Raw genomic sequence first — 22,638 nt, 5'->3', positions numbered from 1 at the left:
CTTCTACTATAAAAAGCCATAGCCACATCGCAATGGGATGAAAACTAATGAGCCGATGGCATTACTAGTCATCACCACTTCTTTGAAAGAGTTGTGGATTTCACTTATGGAGCTTTCTGACCTTCAGGGGAATTGACAAGAATCAAGTTCAAAAACTGGTGCAGCCTGGTTTCACGTGAAAGCAGGAATCAAACCCTGTTCCAAGTTCAGGCCAAAAATGTGTATTGATTTTTCTCTCATTTCTCCTACATGCTGAACATATGCAAGTTAAGGTGACTGAATGACGGTGGGGATACACAGGACTCTGCCATTTAATGGACCGAGAACTCCTCTGTTGTTGGATCCTGCCTTGTATTTGATAACACTGGTGTGTGCGATCCTGAATTAGTGGTGTAGAAATGAATAGGTACAGACGCAGCAATTTTCAGATACAAGCCTTTCTCAGAAGGACACAGTAAATCTAACAGCTTGAGTTATTTGTAAACTAATTTTATTTAAGTCAATAAATCTTATGCAGACATGGACTCCAGTCCTTCTCAATGGCATAAACAATTTTGTACTAACGAAACTAGGAACATAGTAAATTTCACTAACACCAATGGACTGGCAATATGACTGCAGAACTATGAAAAGCCTTCCATTAACAGTTTATAAAATCCCTCAATGTTTGTAGTACTAGGGTGTTGTACAGTGTTAGCCATTATGAATGGAGAGAAAAGCCAAGCAAGGGGACACATTTTATTGGCCAACTAAAAAGATTACAATATGCAAGCTTTTGAGGCAACTCGGGCCACTTCAGGCAAGAGCACCTGAAGCAGCCCGAGTTGCCTTGAAAGCTTGCATGTTGTAATCTTTAGTTGGCCAATAATGTGTCCTTTTGCTTGGCTTTCTCTCCATTCATAATGGCTAACACTGTACAACACCCTAGTACTACCAGCATACAAGACACTGAAATATACCGCTACTGCATGGAATTGAAGAGCCGGTGGAAGAAACTGGCACACATGGACAGCGACATCTTAACATTTAAGATTTTTCATTTAAAAGATTTACCAATGTTATTTCTTGTCCTAGTGTGTGGATATAAACACAGGGAACTTCAGTTTCTGTATTACATCTTGCCTGAAGGGACCAAGGTGCCTCGAAAGCTTGTATATTGTAATCTTTTTAGTTAGCCAATAAAAGGTGTCATTTTGTTTGGCTTTTCTCTAAAATCCCTCAAGAAATTAAAATTGACAGCACACAAAGGATACGATTACACTCTGACTTAAGCTTGAAATCCAGATATCTCCTCTATTAGATGACAACACATCCAGCAGTACAGATCAGGAATTCTCTGTAACACCATTGTCTGACGTTGACCGAGTAATCTTGGTCTACACCATGACAAGCTGCCAGAAGAGTGCTCCAGCACAACATCAAGAAGGTACCCAAGAATCTGGAAAAGCAGTGCTTCAATTCAAGATCCTGCAGTGTGGAGCCGTTCACCTGGGTACAGACAGCAGCTCTGAATAAGAGCTTCACCCCCCATTTGAGCTTTTGGTTATTGCTCAGACTCTGACAGCATGTAGAATAATTCAAATGGAAGGTTTCATTTAAGAACTTCTGTATCCGATTGCACCAGTCAATCGTGATAAAGTAGGTGTCAGTGCTGCTTTAGCCACTTTCCCAGGAATGAGGAACTTTAGAAATTAAAGGATCTCCTGACATTTACTACTCCTACTCCAGAGTATGAGTTTTGTACAATTAAGAACTATCACGAATGGTGTTTGGGCGATGAGCTGTGCCACTTGGTTCAGCACAAGCACTTGATCCCATCTTAGAACACACATCAATGTAATCATCTCCCCCATAAAACTCAGCCACACCACACTTTATAGCTTTGTATTTGGGGTGCCATGCACTGCATCAAAGCAAATCACTTTTGAACTCCCAATTGAGGCACACTTTACACGTGTCACATTTTGCATAAAGGTTACAGTTCCTGTTGAGCGGTGGGAATGCAACACACAAAAGTGGACTAGGACTTGCATCATACAGGAAGTCATTATTCCTGGAAAAGTTCCTGCAGTGGGCAAACTATTGTTTTAAATGATCAAGTTCAAAGATCATCATTTGTATAGCAGTGGCTCCAATACACCTTGGTCAGGGTGGGAAAAGGTTGCGATACTTGATACCACTAAGCAGTTTTTGATTTCCAGTTTCAGGCCCTGCAATTTCAAGTTGGATACAAGACATAATCAGGTGATGAGATCCATCTTCATGTCAGACAACCCTTCCAGAGAGACCAAGTTACACAGTACTCGTATTCCACACTCTTCACAGCATAGGATGAAAACCGCAGAAGTTAATCAGAATCACTGATTAAGTCGGGGTGTGGCGTCTTAACACAGCCTAAATAAAATCTCTAAAGTCAGATAATCCCACATTTCCAATTGTTTGAAAATGATAGAGGAATGCCATTATACAGATCTCCACTACAACTCTGTGGGCTGCGATTAGCAGACATTTTGAATGAAGCGGGAAATTAAATGTTGAGTTGGCATCCAGATAGAATTAATGAAGCAAGAGGGGCTTGGCAGCCACCCTACCTTAGATAACCAGATTCCAGCAAAGTTTGTGTTTTTTTTATTATTTTTTAAACACATTTTGAATCAGTTTCACAATAATCTTAGTTTACTTTCTGAACAGTTTAAATCGATATTTAAACAAAAAAAAAGTACACAAACATGTATGCAACACAAACTTTTTTTAAACCTCCCCATTTCCAACTCAAAAGCCCCACTGCTGGAAAGCAGGGAGGGCAAGAGGAAAAAAACCCCACAAATATATATTTTATTAAATTACACACAAGAAATCAATTCAGTGTTTCTTCAAAACAAGCTGGAAAGACTGGATTGACCTTACCACTTCATACACAATCCATAAGATTATTCTGTACAAGCTGAGGTAATTCAAAAGAGCCCAACAGTATACTAAGCTTTTATCATATAGATTTTAAAACCCCAGTGCATAGAGTAACCCTTTAAAGAAAATTATATATATATAGATTTTCCCTGGCCCACTTCTTACCACGCTATCCTACCCTACCCTCTCATAAGTTTTACTGACCAGAGGCAGCTGGCCTTAAATTCATATTGCAAGCAATTCAGACACAAAAAAAAAAAAAAAAAAGCAAGAAACTCAGGAAAGTGTCAAACGACTAAAGAGAGTCCAGTCAGCCAAAGTCAAAATAGAAAAAAGGTTACATGCTACGGACTTCAACATGCAAACTCTTGGACTGACAAGTCTTAACCATTTTCTATACAAAGGGGTATTTTGTTCACACGAGTCTTGCAAACCTTGCAGTAGAAAGCATGGTCAGACCTCCAAGATCAGTCTCTGCAGAATGGAGGAGGAATGAAGGGGGAATTCCAAAAAAAAAAAAAAAAAATACAAGAAAATTGCCTTTCCTTCAACAGGATTCAAGAGCTCTTAAGGTTTCACGTCAGAAGAGTTGGAGAACAGTAAGTATTGATGCATCTGCAAATAAAAAGTAAAGATCAGTTATGGAAAACACTAGGGATTAAGGCACATGGAGATCTTTATACAGACAATGTATTTGTAGCTAGAAAGTTAAATTTGGAATGTAATTGTTCATAAGCTGCACACATTCCAAAATACAAATCTTAAACCTACCCTACTTTCCCCATCTCACACCCTTAACTATCCCAGAGGCCATACTGGTTTGTCTTGGAAACTGAAATATTCTTATTGCTGAAAGGATGTCCAGGTATTTACCCTTGAAGGACCCCAAGTACTGGTGAAATAGGAACATTTTTTTTTTTTTTTTGAGCGAGCGAGAGAGAGTGAGCGCAAGAGCACCACCATCCATAAAATTAGTTCTATTTACTCCAAGCATTCTATGATCCCCTAAAGGTCTTTCAATCAGATTTAAGTGTCCAAAAACAGTACTCTGGGCAAGAACCATCAGGCCACATGCTCTGGCAATGCACTAAATTAACATCTCTTGATATTTAGATGGCCTTGGCGTTAATCACAATTTACATTTTAATGGTGATATTTGGTGCACTCCTGGATGTCATTGATGTGCACAGGAACATCCTTACACCACACTAGCAGCGCACAGACTTTTCATGCCCTAGGAATTCCTCCAGTTGAGGAGAGATGTTCTGTATTCGCAAAGCAGAAAACAAAAGACCCCAAGGATCTATACAAAAATGGCAAGAATTTTAGAAGCCCTCTTTCTCTGCTTTGTCTTCTGTGGGGACATTGCACAGTGCCTTGATCACTTGGTGGTGGCACAGTCACCTGCAATATTCACATGAAGCAGGGCCCCAGCACTCCAGGAGACCAACTGCATTGAATCCTCTAGGAGGCAGCCTGGAAACCATGTGGAATGACAATCTGCAGGAGTTCCAAGGCCAAAATCCCCCACCCATTGGGCCTCCTAGTCAACGCAAATGTGTTTCTCTCCTTTCCAGCCATCTGAATCATCACTGTTCTCTTCTGTAGAAACTTGCAAATTGGCATTGTACTTTGTCAGAACACCCATAGTTGGTAAAGAAATGATGCTGTGTATTCAAAGCAAGACGTGCCCTTAATGATATGTAGGCCAAGGCTCTTCAATAATGGATATGAATGCCATGTTTAACAAGGCGGTAAAAGCAGAGAAAAAGAATCCTGTTTTTGTACTGCTTCAAAATAGTTAAACTAAAAATGTTTATTCTTTGCACTTCAAATATTCATCAACACACTAACTGCAATATTCAAAGTGCATTTTTTGGTAAAACAATTTTACAACTCATGCTATTGTAACTTGTATACAATAATTCTCCAATTGTAAAACTTCTGAAAGAGGAAGGCCCAACTGAGGGGTAGAACGTGAACATTGGAGGAAGGAGGATGTTCTAACCAGGAAATCCACATAGTAGAAAACTAGCCTCTTAAACACTGCCTCATTTTTGTCAATCACTTTAACAGCACCAATCACAGAACCTATTTAATGTTTCTACTGCCATTACTCAGTTACCAAAAACTGATTTTGCCCCAAAAATAAAATTACAATTTAGAAACAGTTTTGGGAAGTTGATATTTTGTGGCTAAGTTAATTAAAAATAAGCAGGTTTGTAGACTTCCATTCACACAAGAAATAAGGAGCGCCCCCCCGATTTTTCAGGGATTAACTGCCTGTCATTTAGAATTTAAATATTTGGAAGGTAATATTCTTGGCTGTGTGTGGTTAAGGCAATTGAGATAAGAGTGCATTTGGTTTGGCAGTGGCTACTTTCTATGTATTGAGATTCCCCTTTGAAGAAGCCACAGTAATATGTACGAGAGAGAGCGAGAGAGCGCCCATATAGACAAGCCCTGCACTCCTTCAAAGATAGGACTGGCATACATAGAATTGATTCTACTGGTATGGTACAGATTGCATGCTTTACTGTCCAAGGTTGAGCAGCAGTTCTGTGGCCAAGGATCTGCACTGGAAGATTGCCGGCTCAAATTCCATTGCTACCAAGAGATCCTACTGTGTTGGTCCCTGGAGCAAGAGCCCGATACTGAAAATTACTCCGGGTCACCGTACAACAGCCGTCCCTGTGCTCTGAACCACAAAGGTAATGTGGTTATTCCAGGTTTGTCTGTCTCAATTTCTTTAAATCTCAAATCTTATAAATTTGTGAAGTTGGAAAAAGGTGTTTAGCTGTTAGTTTTGCCCAATTGTACATACATTGAAACCCCCTCTTTTGCTTATCACTAGCTATTGGACTCCTCAACCACTCCTGAACAGCCAACTTTCATTTCACACTCTTACTTCATTGACCATGTGATACCTTCAAAGTGTGCAGTACTTTTACACAAGATAAGTTTTGACAACCTTCTGTGTACTGGTTTTAAAGCCATACTTTAAAATTTAACAATCCATATCAAGTTCTCCCCTCTCCCCCCCCCCCACTTTGAAACAGCCACCAATTTTGTCTGGGCTACGAATCTGAATGAAAGCAGTCATACACAGAAATACGTATACTTACTGGATGGTTCAGCAAAACTGGCGAGACTTCCAGCCTTGCTGGGTAGCCTCCGAGGAAGGATACCAGCGCATCTGAAACAAAGCCACTTTCAGTTAGTCAAATTAAATAACTGGGGGAACAATTTAGTAAAGCAACTCTTTATTCCTAATCGGAATAGCCTGTCAAACCACCACAAAAACCACTTGAAGCCATCATGGAAACACGATTTATAAGCTAGGAATAATTTGATTTGGGAAAAATTGTGGTGTTTTGGCAATAAAAACAGAATAGCTCCTCATTTGGGGGACATACTTAACAACCCACATTTTTAGCAATGCGAGGTCTGTCCAAAAAGAAACCAGACTTAAATAGGTCACCAATAAGCCCCAGCAGATTTGAGATGATGGCAGTGTGTAGGAGACCTCAAGCGTCTAAATAAACTTGCCCAATCACACCATTTCAGTTATCAAGTACATGCAGTAGAGTGAACTCATTTGCTTTGCTTGGAGAATTTCAAATCTGGCAGACTCACAAAAACCAGAGCAGAAACCACTTGCTTTGCTTCATGAAAAATTACCGGTCTGAAGTTCCAGAAAGAACGTCCATTTTGACTGAAAACCTACAGGTGCAACATGTTGCTGCATCTATTGACAGATGAGCAAGCAGAAAATCATGTCAGTTAGGAGATGGAAGATCATTCAAATGCTGAGAAGCTTCCTAAAACACAATCGTAACAGGTGATGAAATAGGGGTGTACAGCCCCTGTGGACTCTGTTAAAGAATGCAGGTCTTGTGTCAAATTTCTAGAATTTTGAAATCAACCTTTCAGGGCAGATTTCAGCATTTTGGGAACAAAGATGCACCAGAGTTGTTCAGTGCAAAGCCATTTGGGAACTAATCTGTCCATATGAAGGTTCTACCAAGAACCTTAATGAAATCTGCTGCAGTCTCCATAAAGCAAACCACCAAATATGGCAACAGATTTGTGAAATGCCAATTAGTTCATGATTTCAAAAGGACCCTTGCTGCATACAACATCAGGCTAAGTCCAGGTTCTTAATCTGTTAGTGTTCTGCTGTGTAGCCTACCATTTATTAAGGATTGGATTTCTTCTACAGGTGCCAGTCAAAATTAGAATATCATGACAAAGTTGATTTCAGTAATTCCATTCAAAAAGTGAAACTTGTATATTAGATTCATTCATTACACACAGACTGATGTATTTCAAATGTTTATTTCTTTTAATTTTGATGATTATAACTGACAACTAATGAAAGTCCCAAATTCAGTATCTCGGAAAATTAGAATATCAATCAAGACCAATGCAAAAAAAGTATTTTTAGAAATGTTGGCCAACTGAAAGGTATGAACATGAAAAGCATGTACAGCACTCAATATTTAGTTGGGTCTCCTTTGGCCTGAATTACTGCAGCAATGCGGCGCGGCATGGAGTCGATCAGTCTGTGGCACAGCTCAGATGTTATGAGAGCCCATGTTGCTCTGATAGTGACCTTCAGCTCTTCTGAATTGTTGAGTCTGGTGTATTGCATCTTCCTCTTCACAATACCCCATAGATTTTCTATGGGGTTAAGGTCAGGCGAGTTTGCTGGCCAATCAAGAACAGGGATACCATGGTCCTTAAACCAGGTACTGGTAGTTTGGCATTTGTGCAGCTGCCAGGTCCTGTTGGAAAATGAAATCTGCATCTACCATAAAGTTAGTCAGCAGCAGGAAGCATGAAGTGCTCTAAAACTTCCTAGTAGACGGCTGCGTTGACCTTGGACCTCAGAAAACACAATTGACCAACACCAGCAGATGACATGGCACCCCAAACCATCACTGACTGTGGAAACTTGACACTGGACCTCAAGCAACGTGGATTCTGTGCCTCTCCTCTTCCTCCAGACTCTGGGACCTTGATTTCCAAAGGAAATGCAAAATTTACTTTCATCAGAGAACATAACTTTGGACCACTCAGCAGCAGTCCAGTCCTTTTTGTCTTTAGCCCAGGCGAGACACTTCTGACGCTGTCTCTTGTTCAAGAGTGGCTTGACACAAGGAATGCGACAGCTGAAACCCATGTCTTGCATACGTCTGTGCGTGGTGGTTCTTTAAGCAGTGACTCCAGCTGCAGGCCACTTTGTGAATCTCTCCCACAGTTTGGAATGGGTTTTGTTTCACAATCTCTCCAGGGTGCGGTTATCCCTATTGCTTGTACAATTTTTTCTACCACATCTTGTCCTTCCCTTCACCTCTCTATTAATGTGCTTGGACACAGAGCTCTGTGAACAGCCAGCCTCTTTAGCAATGACCTTTTGTGTCTTGCCCTCCTTGTGCAAGGTGTCAATGGTCGTCTTTTGGACAACTGTCAAGTCAGCAGTCTTCCCCATGATTGTGTAGCCCACAGAACTAGACAGACCATTTAAAGGCTTTTGCAGGTGTTTTGAGTTAATTAGCTGATTAGAGTGTGGTACCCGGTGTCTTCAATATTGAACCTTTTCACAATATTGTAATTTTTCGAGATATTGAATTTGGGACTCAGTTGTCAGTTATAATCAAAAATGAAAACCAACATTTGATATACATCAGTCTGTGTGTAGTGAATGAATTTAATATACAAGTTTCACTTTTTGAATGGAATTACTGAAATAAATCAGCTTTGTCATTATATTCTAATTTTATGACCGGCACCTATACATTAGGAAGTTTAAAAGCACAAAAAGAACCAACTTCAAATGCAACGAACCCAGCCAGAATGAAATGGCACTTTAAGCAATAGCTCAAGGAACCACACCAACCAGCAAAGTGCCATTAGAGAACCACAGTTTAAAGAGTATGGGACATTGCACAAAACAAGTTCCAGATAATGCAGATATGGAAAAGCTCACGAGAAGTGTATAAATAGAGGGAAATACCTGGAACACAACACGTCTGTTTGGGGGTTGTTAAAAAGCTTAATCAAAGTTGCTTGTTTGGACAGACATCAGATGCTGCAGATTGGATTAAACCAGCGTCATCTTACCAGCACTAAAGGCCCTGGAGCCCCCGTTTTGATAGCAAAACACAGGCATCAGAAACATCATGGGCCCCTAGCCAGTGCCAATATACTAAGACAGCCCAGGATTGGATGTTTTAACATTTTAAACAATTTATCCTCAGTATTCACCTCCCCCACAGGCTCCACAAGAATGCAATTAAATCTGACCAACAATTCAAATAGGGTTTTTTTTTTTTAAAAACTTGGTAGACTGAAAAGGCACCTGCATTACCACCTACTACATTTCAAGGACATGCCAGTTCCTTCTGTGAATGGTAGTCCAGTGCCTTTTTTGTAAGCTTTACCATTGGGAAAACAGCGAGAATCATAGGCCACAAGTTTCAGGAATGTTTAATTTTGCATGCACTATGGAATTCATAACTAACCGCACTTTCATTTTCGACACATTTCCATAAAGGGCTGCATCAGTCTTCACTTACCTGAGCGTGGAGGGCAGCAGCAGCTGCGGCTGCTGCTGGGTAAGTGAACGCTGCATGAGGAATGCCAGGAGACAGCTCAGCTGTGTAGAGAGGATAAGGAGCCCAGGACTCTGGGGAAGCAGGAATTAAAGCTGCACCTGTCAGGTCATCTGAAGAGAGGTTAAAGATTAACATGAGCAATTCTGTGTCCCCCACCTTCACCGAAGCAGTTATACACTGCCGGCCATTAAAACTGCAACACCAAGGCAGACAAGATACCACAGCAATAATTACAATAAGGAAGATTATTCTGGGTACATGGCATGCACGATTAGAATTTCAGCTTGGTCTAACATGCAGAACGCATAATCTGTCCACCACTGCCAGAAAAGATCCCCTCATACAGTCAGGAAAGGCTGGGAAGAGATGGACATCTGCATTCATCCATGGTAACTGCTGGTGGACTCTATCCTGGCAGTCCTTTAACCTTGTCGCAGATGATGTGGCACTTGGTGCCATTTTCTAACAGTACAATTTTTGACCATATTTGACACAATGTTGTTATGCAGTTCCTGGATGACATACCAAGGAACCCCCTGAAGATAGGGTACCTTATCAGCCACCAAAACCTGAGGTTCCACTGACTGGCCAAGTTACTAGTAATGCACGAAGAAATGGAAGCTGCTGCAGCCAATGTCTCCCCACACCACTTTGTTTTGGGCCTGAATGACACTGCAAAGAGCATGGCTCCATACACAGGTCCATCCATCATGGAGTAGTGATCTGATCTTTGGCATAACATCGCGCCTTTGGAGGAGTCCGTCATCCTGCCATCCAACTGTATTTTTGACACCATTGCAGGCACAGATTGGTCGAGGGTCAAGGACATCTGGAGCAGTCAAGCAAGTGAGAAATGACAGTGTGGGGAAACATTTGGACATGACATCTTAACCGATTAGTCTAAATGTAGCTCATCTGTTTATTAGTGCCAAGTACAGGAGAGGTCCATATCCAATTTTTGTGCATTAGGTTGCTCCAGCCCATGATCATATTCTGTCCAATATGAGTGCCAACATAACTAAAAGATTCTGCTGTCCTGCAATTCTACAACCTCCCTTTGCTGAAAGTCAGAGGTGGACATAAATGGTGCCCATCATAGAAGAGCAGGACAGCCTTAATACACACTGGAGGACGTCCAGGGGCATACCACTCATCACATCGGCATAAATGCCCTGCTGGCAAGCATTTCCCCACTCTAACCTGTCCTAGCTATTCTTCAGACTTTAGTTCTGTGTCCAACTCCGGTCCTGCTGGACTGCAGGTTTTCATTCTAACCATCTTCTTAATGAGCCATTTTTGCTGCCAATTAACTTGTTTTGCCTTAGTTTTAATTGACGTGACTCAGACCCCTTAGTTGGTTTTTCCCCTTAATGAGCAGACAAGGACACAACACAAGTCGCCACATGACCAGCTAACCTGAAAGTAAATGTTGGTCTACTCAGGTCACCAGAACTTGACTGTGGTCTTTTTTTTTTTTTTTTAAATATAAAGGGAGGGGGGGTTTGGGGAGTCTGCTCTGGCAGATTGAGAGCAGCAACAAGTAATATTCAATAACGAATTTAACAGCAAGAATTGGCTTCTCATTAAGAAACTGGTTGGAGTGAAATTGGAGTTTGAAATCCCAGTTTAGCTGGTCATCTGTTGGCTCATTTCACGTCTCATTTCTGATTGGCTACAATTTAAAGTAATCAGTGGAGAACTGAATCCTAAAAAAAACAGGCCATTAAAATGAAGGGAAAAAAGTTAATTAGCGGTGAAAACTGGAAACTGATAAGGAAAAGGGTTAGAATGAAAACCTGCAGCCCACCAGGTCCAGAGCTGGACACCCATGTTTTATATGAACAAGACACTCCACACCCCCCATGTTGTAATGTTAATGCGCAGCAGTGAAAAAACCTTTCAGGGTGAAGACCTACAAACAAACATGTGGGTTGATTTAGTAGTGAACTATTAAAGAGCCTGATGAAGGTGATATGGAGTAGCAGAAATAAGGCAAATGTACTAAAAAGTAGAACAAGTATTAAACTTTCCCAATTGTGCAAATGTAACTCTTAAACTCATTTATGAGATCAGTGTCCGATTCCTAGGGAATTGAAAAGGTCCGTTTGTTAAAATGTAGAGACAGGCTCACATTCTTTGCAAGATAGCCGTGGACAGATCATCCAAATGGGGTGCAGAGTTTTCAAATAAGTGAATCGTTTCTTCAGGTTAAGCATGCATAGTTAGTTCAAATAGAAAGAGAACTTACTGGCATTTAATAACCACCATGAGCCTGATGGTTTGAAAATCTAAGCATTAAAAACAGGCAATGTACAAGTGGGTTAACTTACATGGGTCCCGTGCAATGAAATGTGCTCCTAAAGCTGGGTGGATATTAGTGGGGTTTGGTGTGGCCATCAGCTTACTCTTTGCCATTTTTGTGTTCGCTTTTGCAAATTCTAACCGTAGGGTTTGTGGACTCTCTGGATCGAAACGTATACCCTGAAGAGAGGAAAACAAAAAACACCTCCTTCCATTTAGTAAATATGCTTACAATGCCTCATTTGAGTCACAGAAGGTATTCAGAAAAGGTGAATATTAGACAAATACATTTAAACAATGGACAAAAACTGTGGCTTCATACAGTTTCCACAATAATCACTTTGCTTAATCTCCTTAATGTTGTTCACCCAGTGAGAAGTAGTAAAAAAATCATTGACTTGGAAATTAAATATACCAATGTGTCAACAAAAACAGAAATCCGAAGCAGATTTAGAACAGGTCCTTCAAACACACGGCCCCATGCAGCTATCAGGATAGTAGAATTGCATTTGGCACATTTTCTGTTCCTTGAATATGAAGTAGAATATCAGTGCCTGATCTGTACTGTACAATGGATTCTGCCATTATATTAGAAAGCTACCGCAGCATAAGGTTTAGGGACAAACTTCAGGACAGCAATGACACTTGCTGCATTGTGAGCAGCAGTTTAAGGGGCAGTAGACCCTCTACTTGCTTGTAATCATTTTGCCTTTTTTCCCCCCCACATCATGGCAGTTCACGGGAACAGTGTCATATACAAACACTTCACCAGTCTCAGGAGGACAGATTCACATAGTCACTATTGCTTGATTCAACTAATGGTTCAGGTTTAGTTTGTTCTAAAACTGGCTTTATAGCTTTGTTTACACATAACTGTTTTGATGGAAAGCCCCACCACACTTCTGAATATTGATTAGTTACCATAGTGGCAAAATGCCAATCCAGTTTTTGGTAGCATGAGGTTTTTATCCACCAGTTGGCAGTAAATGGGCCCCCAACGTTTATTCAGGCTTGATACAGCAAATGGATCATTACACATCCAAGATTGGCTCTGGTTTAAACTTTAATTACATTGAATTCTAATCCCGAGGAGCCCCGGTACAAAAAGGGACAAGCAAATCTGTGTTGGAAGGTCATCAAGCAGATGGTAAAATTAGACAGGTCTCATTACACAGCTTTCAGTCATGGGGCATGTCAGACTTTCTTGTCGGCTAACACTTTACACTTGAGAATTGGTGAACCTCAGGTTTGATCCAACCAGTCTGACTCACCCAGCTCTCATTTCATCTCCAGTTGTACGGGCAGACTTGTATTAATGCAAAAGCAGCGGGGAGGGGATAACCTCAAGGAGTGCTCACCTAGTAGACCAATGCTTAGGATACAGGCAAGAAATGTGAATGCTTTGGACCTCTAAAAACACAAACCCATTTGATAAGTCAGGTTTTAGTTAGCATGATGGGGGCTGATGAGATTGCAGTAAAACCCTCCATTCTTGGAACTCAATCATACAAGACCAGCTCAGCTAGACAATGGGTTAGAGTATTAGACTTTGGAAACTCAAAACGGATTCCATGTGGGGGTGGCGCAAGAGAGTTTAATTCCTGGTCATCCAAGTTGCACTCTGACAGGATATTAAAATGTGAAGACTGCTGTTGCTGATCTTGCCCAAAGAGGACAAGTGTAGCACGTCACTGGCTTCACTGCATTGCTTGTACATTTGGATCTTTGAATGTTTTACTGCTGGTTTTATGAATTCATTAAAACTGAAATTGCCTTTCTGCGCCACTGGAAGTAGACTAATACATAGCATTGAAAATGGTCTGCAAATCTACCCAAAATGTGACAATGCAAGTTTAAATTCATCAGGAGCAAAACAAAAAGCTACAGTATAAAAGCTACAAACCTGCCAGGAAATTGAAAGGAACAACACTTGACAGCAATGGTGCGACTTCTTCCAGATACATTTCAGCATTTATAAAAAAGGGTGGTTTGATTATCTGCCACGTTAAGCACTAAGGTACCTTTTACTTTGGTCTGAACACTTAACTGTACTAAATAAACTTGCCATTCTCTGCATTCTTGAAAATGCCACAGAAACTAAAATACCAGTAAAGAACCCAGCCATGAAAAAAGCTCTAAAGAGTTCCTGTGTTTACAGTTTGGATGAAAAGGTGAAAGCGTGTATGTGGCCTACAGCAAGCATTAAAAGATGAACCTGACCGGAATACATTAGCCATTGACCCAGACTTCTGCATACTGGCAATATCAAGAATGAAACTGGCATAGGCCCTGTGCAGTTGCTCATATTATACAGGGTAGCATAGCCAGCCAATTTAGAGAGAGCCACCCACATTTGTGACAGAGGAGGGCAACTACTCAGATACAGGAAAGTGCTGTTCATTTTAAAATGGTTAGGACCACATTTGATGGGGGGGGGGGATCTTTAGAGATGAATTTCTTTACAATTGTGATCTGCCATGACTGCACAGTTAAGACGACCACATCAATCAACTAACTAGTACTTAATGTTTTAATAATGTTTATGAAAAAGCTCAAAACTTATGGCAGTGAAACTCCAATTTCTAGCAGTACTTCTTACACTCAAAATATTAACTGCTAAAATCAAATACAACATTAGCACTTTGTAAAGTCAAAAACTCTCAAGGAAGCCAACACATTTTCAGAAGTCGCCATTTTGCACTCTAATAAAGGATCAAGTGAATTCTAGTAAAGACAATCCACTTAAAATTACATTAAAGTTAATGGAAGTGACTAAGCAGCACATTAAGAGTTATTTGCAAACTGTCAGTTTTTTGGACAGGTCTTACCAACAAAATGGACTTCAAGAAGCAAAAAGTCCATGGACAGAGGTGAAGATTGGTTTTCTAAATGCTTAACAGAGACTACAAGCAGTAGGAATTCAAAGCCAGTTTAGCACAGTCTTGAATGTAAAGAAACTGGGGAGGAAAGTCCTTGCATCTTCAATTATGCTGGGGCCATGGCTGGAGATCATACAATTTTAATATTTTTGTAACAGGCAGGTAAGGGAAATTGCATCATTTTTCTGCAAACAATCATTTAACACTGTGGCACTTCTTGGTTATGCATCGTGGTCCTCAAAATTCTGAAGCAGAGCATTAAATAAGTGAACAAAGCACAATGGCGGTGAGCTAAAGGAGCCACATCGCAACTGAATGGATTTTTTCCCCCGTTTTACATTTGTCAAATCCTAGCTGTGTTGTCTTGCTTGCATGGACTTGATCAGAATACATGAAAAAATAGGGGAAAAAAAAAAAAAAATCCCTTTCAAAAGTGAGACTACCAGTTTAAAAAGCAATTTGAGAAATTAGTTTTCTCCGGATGTGAAGAAAGCACAGAAGAAGTTCTACCACATGAAAAAATTAAAATGCCTGGTAGTAAAGGTTGTCCGAACAGATTTAAATAACAGCCAAAAAAAAAAAAAATTACTTTCTTGGTGTTAAACCAAAGTATCGCCCCAACTCGGATATCCATGTAAAAATGGTTAGGCCAGGGCAACACTCAGCATTGTTTTGCCACAAATTTGTGGCTAAAACTACAAGCAGCACATTTCTAGACATTTTCGCCACTCTAACTCAATTTTCAAAATTCATGAGCGAGGCAGAATCTTCTAAACACACTGACATGTAAACAAATAGCTGTAAAGCCAGTTTTAGAATAAACAAATTGAACCGTTAGTGAAATCAAGTAACGATAATGTAAATTGGTCAGACATTGGCTCACATGGTGAAATTGATGCATGCAGGACTGTACAGTCAAACTGCTGTGATAACACCAGATGAAATCAGTCACGTAAAGCTTTAAAGAGGCAATAGCAAAAAGGTTATCAAGTGGAAGTACAAGACGTTAGCACAATGCAGCAACTGTCAATGACCATGTCAGGGGAAAATTAAATCACTAAGCCTTGTGCTGCAGAAGCCTACATCACAATGGGGCACTTTAGTTCTGAAACTGCTTACAAAAATCACAACAAATTGTTACGTTGGTTCATCTTGAGACTTCAAGGCTCATTTTAAAAATTGCAGCAGCTCCTAAGGCATGGACACAGCCTCCGGATTCCTAGGCTAGAGCCACCAAGACCGCTCATAAAAGTGCATAAAATTACAAAAAAAACCCACACACCTCAGTTATCTGTGGCAATTAAAGAGTGAATTTATAAACAAAACGCTACTTACATTTAATGCATTTTTGGCAGCTTCAGCTCCAGACCGACTGTCAAAGGTTACAAAACCAACAGGCTATTAAGAAATAAAGAAAAAAAAATTAAGGCTTAATCAATGCATTTCTGGGAACTGATCAAGTGTCAAAAGTAAGAAGTCTTGAAGATCCATCATGAATCAACTTTGTAAAAGTAGCACCTTGTATGAATATTGTAGCTTATCGCTGAAAAACAAAGAATATGCTTTGTTGAAGAGCAAGATGAATATACAGGCCATGCTACAGTTGAACGAACAAATCTGAACTTCATTTTACAAAAGAAACTCCCTTCCAAAACCTCAACATTTAATGAGAACACATTCGGAAAATGTAAATATCATTCAAAACTTGAAACATAGTGAGTCAAAACACAGTGGAAGGTCTCAAAGCCAACATTTCATGAAATGCTGCTAAAGAGTCAGGAAAAAAAGCATGTCAACTCTACAGCTTTATAGGAATACAAGCAAGTATTTTTGCACCATAGGCAGAATGAGGTTCAGGCAAGCATAAGGTTGTCTAGTTAAGTAGACCATTACATGCTGAAGTGAGCAACACCTCAAATGAGGCACATTTAAAAACCAATTCTATAGGAGTACATAAGGATGAGCCAATGTACGAGTAGATCTGATGACGATGCTATACTCAAAGGGTTTCAAACCAACACCACATTTGAAGATTTTGTGCTTCCTGATCGTCAACCCACATATTTGAATTTGACCCATGTACATTTTTCGGTCTTTAAGTGGATCCTAATGAATAGCTCGCTGTGTAAATATTCCAAAGCGATCTTGAGTATTTGCATTTCCCTCTCCATTGCACCCACCCCTTAGTGTTTGCTAGATGTCACGTCTTACCTGATCTCTTGTACTGTCGTCTACCTGAACGGCTAATTTAATAGTCTTAATCTTTGAACGTGCAGCCTTGGACCATGGTATGTCATGATACAGTGCCTTGTGAAAGTCTTCCCACCCTTGTACATTTCAGATTCATTTGCCTAAAAAAACAATTCAAAATGCATTAAAGTGGGGATTGGTTTCAATGGTCTCCACTAGATACTTGATTTGAAGACAGTCTTGACAGGACAAAATCTTTACATTGTCATAAGCAGCCCAAATATTAGCCTAGAGGTTCTAAAACTACCAAGACAATTTCAATTTAACCATCAAGTCTTTTCTGCTATGAAAAATTGGCATCATAGCAAGACAGGATGGATAAAAAGCTGGTGTTTGTGGGGTCTTTTCAGCACTGGAAACAAGAATGTCTAGTGTCAACTGTTGTGAAAACCTAAAATCCTTTGGTCTCAAGATCTTGAATATTAGAATGGAATCAGATATTTCAGCGAGTGAATGATTCTGCACAGAGCGATGGAGATGAATATAATTTGCCATTCCCAGTGGCCTGGATGAAGGAAATCTACCAACAGTCCACCAAAAGTTGCCATGCAGACCAGAGCCAACATGAGGAAAAAGTAGACAGGCAAAATTGACAAGAGCTTCCGTTTAAAGGAGACATGTGAAGAGTTGGTCAGTCAAGACTTCAAATGAGAATTCATCTTGCATCAAAAGTGTGAAGATCATACAAAGGTGAGAAGACTAAGGCTACATCCACACAACAGTGTTTAAAATGTTAAACACATGTCTCCATTTTTGCCTTTCATCCACATTAACCCCCAAAAACCCAAGAGTTTTGAAAATGCTGTCCAGAGTCTAATTCTGAAAGCAGCAGCACAGCAGTGCACAAGTGAAGACTGGGACTTTTGAAAACCTAAAAATCACACTAGGCTTACTTGAAGTATTATGGCCCTTCCCTGCTTGGGTCCTGCTCATGACAAGGTCTCATTCCCTGATTGGTCATTCTATAGGGCCGAGAAATGGATCTCTTTTAGTTGGACTATGAAGTAATTTGTTGTGAGAGTTTGATTATATGGTTTTCTATTTAAAGAAAACTAAAAAACACCAAGCAACACTAGACCAGGGGTTCTCAACCATTTTGTCTTGGCATACCAATCCCAGGAATTTGGTTTTTTTTTTAAAACCCACCACACCCCAACCCTGAATTGGAGGCGTTCTATTAACATGTTGCCTTTTAAATAAAGTTTAAGAGCTTTTTATTGAAGCTCTTTAAATACATAACATAGGCAGTCAAGTAAATAAAATGCAGGAATAACTAAAGGAAGAAAATTCAAAAGCTCTGACTTGACCTTCACAGCAAGGCATTAGGCAGACATTACTATTGGTATAAAGTTCTCTCTTATACACACACACACAGAGTTGGTCCACAATGCCCAGGTTTGTTTCCTCTGGCCGTTCTCTCCAACATGCCGAGTGGAAAAATAAGACAAGTCCAGGTCAGGCTTTTAGAGCCCAAGTAACCTGTCCTCCCAGTCAAGTGTGATGTCAATTATCTACTCAATTAAAACCGAGAGACTTGCAGTAGGTAGATTTACAACATCTGCAATTATACAGCCTTTGATTTCTAACAGGAGGTTCATCTATTAGTCAAAGCACCACAAAGCAACTCCCATCCCTCGTGCCCTTAAGTAACCTTTCCCAAACTTCATGAACTGCAGCAAGTCTGCATATTGGGCTTCCTTCTTAGTTACATATTACACTTATAAACGTGCTCAGCTGTGAATCATTCCAAAGATATCCCGACTTTGCAGAACAGCATATGGTTAGAATTACTTGGACAAAAGCTATTAAGACAGAACGAGCTGACTGCTAGCTTTCCCACATCTTGCTACACAGCAGAAGCTGGTTTCTCCTGCAGGAATGTGTTATAAATTGCTTTGCGATAAGCCATTAAGTAAAAACCAAGCACTCCCAAACTTGAAGGAATATTAAATCACACACACACACATCTGATGAACTCTCCTTGAAAAGGAGCAGACATGAATATCTGGCAAATGACAACTAGGCTGCCAGTGTGAGCAGCGGAGAAAGACTGGGCACCAGATCAAGAGGGCAATGTGAAAGAAAGACTAATTAAAAGTGAAATCCTTAACCACCTTAAAACCAAATTAAATGAGCATCTGCACAGCCAAGGAGTTGCGCTTGTAACCACTAGACTGGAAGTTAATATTCCACTAGGTCATGGTGGCACCCAGCCAAGCAATGACTAAGCGTGTGCTTCAAAGTCCAAACACAGTAACTTTAGATAAAATGTAGCTCAATTATCAGCAAAGAAAAAATGATTCATTTGTCCACAAGCTGGTCAGACCAATACTAAAAGGAACGTGCAAATCATAGACACAGAAGCCAAGTTTGCCATAAACATGGCCTCCAATCTAAAGGTAGTTATATATGGAGGAGACTGAACAATTGGGATGTAGCCATGCATGTCCTACTCCATCAGCCTGGCATTGAAGTTTAACAAAAATGGTGTCCGTTAGACTGAAGTAAAGTTAACTAGCATTTGGCACAGGTGCCTTGGAGACGAGATCTCCGTTTCTCATACTCATTCATGGGTTAGACAGATGCACAGCACACCTGGATGGAGGGTGAGAATCCAACCCAAGAAACTTGCATGGCTTAAAACCAGCAGAGAAGTCCTGCTGATCTTTTAAAGCAAGAAGCTTTGCCACATCTCCATTACGAAATGGAATGGTTCAGAAAACAATGATTGTAGCTCACAGCAGACTGCGGACAGTGTACACTCAAAGCATGTATGAAACCTGTATTTGAATCTGTAGTGTCAAATGAAGGCATTAGAGCAGACATTGCTACTTTACTGCAGTTGCATATAGTAGTGTTAGAGACTTTACCTTCAACCCCTGAACACAAGACACGTGGCTGTAGTCCATCCAACAATCTTACAACCTTCTACAGAGCTACATTTCAGGACAATTTGGAAAGAAACAAGCAAAAACCAAAATGAAGGCTACTTTACAGAAGTTTCGAAATAATGGATTTCTTAACTTCACGTTTGGTTTTGCAAAATATATCCTTGGCTATTTAAAACAAAATGTAAAATGGGGGTTGGTTGGAGATGAAGCATTTACCTCAAAATGTCAATTTGCTCAATAGCAGCTATCAAGGTCTCATCCATAGACTGGAGTAAACCAACCTCAAAATGTCAAATCATGACATGAAGTGCTACAAAGCCAGCTATAATAAAAAAAAGTTTGGCCTTAACCATTTATTCTGAGAAATCTTGGTCACTAGTCTGCATAGCACAGATTTTAAACTTTTCATTTTAGGGTTTTATTTTATTTTATTTTTTTAAATCAGTATTGTTTTAGCTACAGAACCATAAGAGGTCTGATAGCAGTGCAATTGACCGTTGGACTTAAATGTTATTTTGGCAGAAGGGTTTACTTGAGCTTTGTTGGACTGAATGGTCAGGTCTTGTCTACATGGCTCTCAGGTTTGAAAAAGATTTTAGTTCAAAATATACACAACTTAGAAATCCACACATTCAGAATCAGACAGAAAACAGCAAGTTAAATACTTTAAATGTTTAATCAATCAATGTGGATATTTTAAAAAGGCATGGGTTTTTGTAAAATCTTTGAAGTTATTTACTATCACAATATTAATTCATTACATTAACACACACTGCTAAAGCATCTTAACCTCCACAGGCTCTGCCATTTTTGGACATTTTCGGGGGGGTTTCGGGGTTAAGTTAGGCCTACTCACTATCCCTGAAGTTTGAAGGGGAACCAAAAAACTTCCATCTTCATCCCCAACCAAGAATTTTGTAGGTTTTACAGAATGGACAGAAGTGTGCATCAGTTTACTCGGTTGCTTATCATATGAAGTGCATTTGGGGGGGGGGAAATCTTTGCATGCAATGTATCTGTACACTTTCAAAGGATACTCGACATGCAATAATGAAACTTTGAGAAGGTTTACAAATACATGGGGCTCCTTATATTTGCAGTCTCAAGTATTTGGAGTACTGTTCTAATCGATGTGGGATCTTTGTCATTTTCGTTTGTGTATCAGAATGAAACACTTGCTTTAAAATGGCAGAGTGAAAGACTGAGTGGATGTACTGTTAAGCTGGAAGTCTTGGATTTAAACAGATGAGCGAAAGGTTAGAATATTGGGTTAAGGAAATGAAGGCACATTCAGTTAAAATGTATCTAAGTAATTGGAAAGAGACCGATGCTTATGGCAACATACGACCGAAAAAAATGCAATGCCTGTAGAATTAAGTCACCTGAAGGCTCACCAAGGGGTAAATGGGGTGGAGATTAAATCGATCAAGTAGGATAAGAGATGTTCACAGTTCAGCAACTGTCAGTGTTAGAGGAAAATGTGGAAGTCACCAAGTCTTGTACTGTAGTAACCTACAACACAAAGCATATGCTGATCATGCAGATATGGTATGGCCTTGCTACCCTTCATGTACAAGCAACAAAAATTTTGCAAAGAAACCTGGCTCTATGGTCACGATTGCAACATTGGACCGTTTGCTGTTGACGGTCTTAGGGAGTTAAGGGTGGAGGCTGACCAACACAAAAAAAAAAAATACACACCCCCCCTTGCACAAAAAGATGTCTGGGAAAACAAGCTGGTTAAGTCTGCAGATGATGCAGAGACGGGTGGATTGTCAGATAATCAAGAATCTGTTGACTCATCACATAGGGACTTGGGCAGCAAACAGGCTTGAGCAGATTTCTGCCAGATGAAATTTAATGTCAGTAAAATTTCAAGTGTTACATGTAGGAAGTAAAAATAAATGGTTAATGAGCAAAGGGAGGTCTGACAAATCGAAAGTACACCTTATGAGAAGGATTTAGGAGTTGTAGTGGACTCAACACGATCAACTAACCAGACAGTGTTCAGAAGTCATTAAAGGCTAATAGAATGTCAGGTTATATAGCGCCAAGAGTACAAGTCTGAGGCCTTATCTGGAGTACAATGGGCAGTTTTGGTCTCCAGGCTACAAAAAGGACATTGCTTGACCTACTTGTTTTTATTAACATTCTGGAATTCATGACACTTTTTTCTTGAACACTTTGGCTAAATATTCCACAATTAAACAAAATTGTAAACCATTCATGGAAGAAAAGTATCTTGGTCAGTGTGTATGCACCACTGCATGGGCTTACTCAATGCTGAATAAGCAATCCTGTTAAAATTACAAATTTAAAAAAAAAAAAAAAATAAGGGGGTGTTTACAGGTTTTAGACTTTACTGGCCAAAGCTACAGCATAAACACAGTATTTAGACTTTAAGTATCTCAACTTTAGACAAACAAACCTCTCAGGGTCACAAACAGTGTAGCATTTCCCACCAGCTCCATATTCTAGTCCGTTTCCAAATGTCATTGAGCTTTTGAGAATTACTTCGCAAGTAATCCAACATTTTACCATTCCTAAGAATGAGCGATGCCACAGTAGTTTAATGCTATATTTAGCATTAGTTCAGTCTTCCTTTTTTGGAGATTAATTCTCTTCTCTAACAAGCACACAATGCATCTCGTCCCCCCCACCCCACCATTACCTCATCTTTCCAACAAGCTTTAAATAAGCCAGATATTTCTGAACTCGCAAAAAAAGCAGAAGATTTTAGTGAAAGATGTATAAATGAGCTATATGGGTAAGAGATAATCCAAAACATCT

At 39.9% G+C, this 22,638-nt stretch overlaps 1 protein-coding gene across 1 annotated transcript in view; it reads right to left on the bottom strand.

Annotated features, from left to right (window-relative positions):
- Positions 1-2,612: 2,612 nt before the first annotated feature.
- The window catches only part of LOC120541693 (RNA-binding protein with multiple splicing 2), a 60,930-nt gene continuing 40,904 nt past the window's right edge, over positions 2,613-22,638 (bottom strand). The window contains exons 4-8 of the mRNA XM_039773569.1: positions 16,043-16,105; positions 11,858-12,008; positions 9,489-9,637; positions 6,033-6,103; positions 2,613-3,522 (exon numbers count right to left, since the gene is read on the bottom strand). Coding sequence (XP_039629503.1) covers positions 6,041-6,103; positions 9,489-9,637; positions 11,858-12,008; positions 16,043-16,105 — 426 coding nt within the window. The 3' untranslated portion in view covers positions 2,613-3,522; positions 6,033-6,040. The remainder of the gene's footprint in view (positions 3,523-6,032; positions 6,104-9,488; positions 9,638-11,857; positions 12,009-16,042; positions 16,106-22,638) is intronic.

Source organism: Polypterus senegalus, chromosome 12 (assembly GCF_016835505.1).
Source record: "Polypterus senegalus isolate Bchr_013 chromosome 12, ASM1683550v1, whole genome shotgun sequence".
Taxonomy (NCBI): Eukaryota; Metazoa; Chordata; class Cladistia; order Polypteriformes; family Polypteridae; genus Polypterus; species Polypterus senegalus.
Note: the sequence above shows the minus strand (reverse complement) of the source record. Positions and strands in the feature narration are given on the sequence as shown.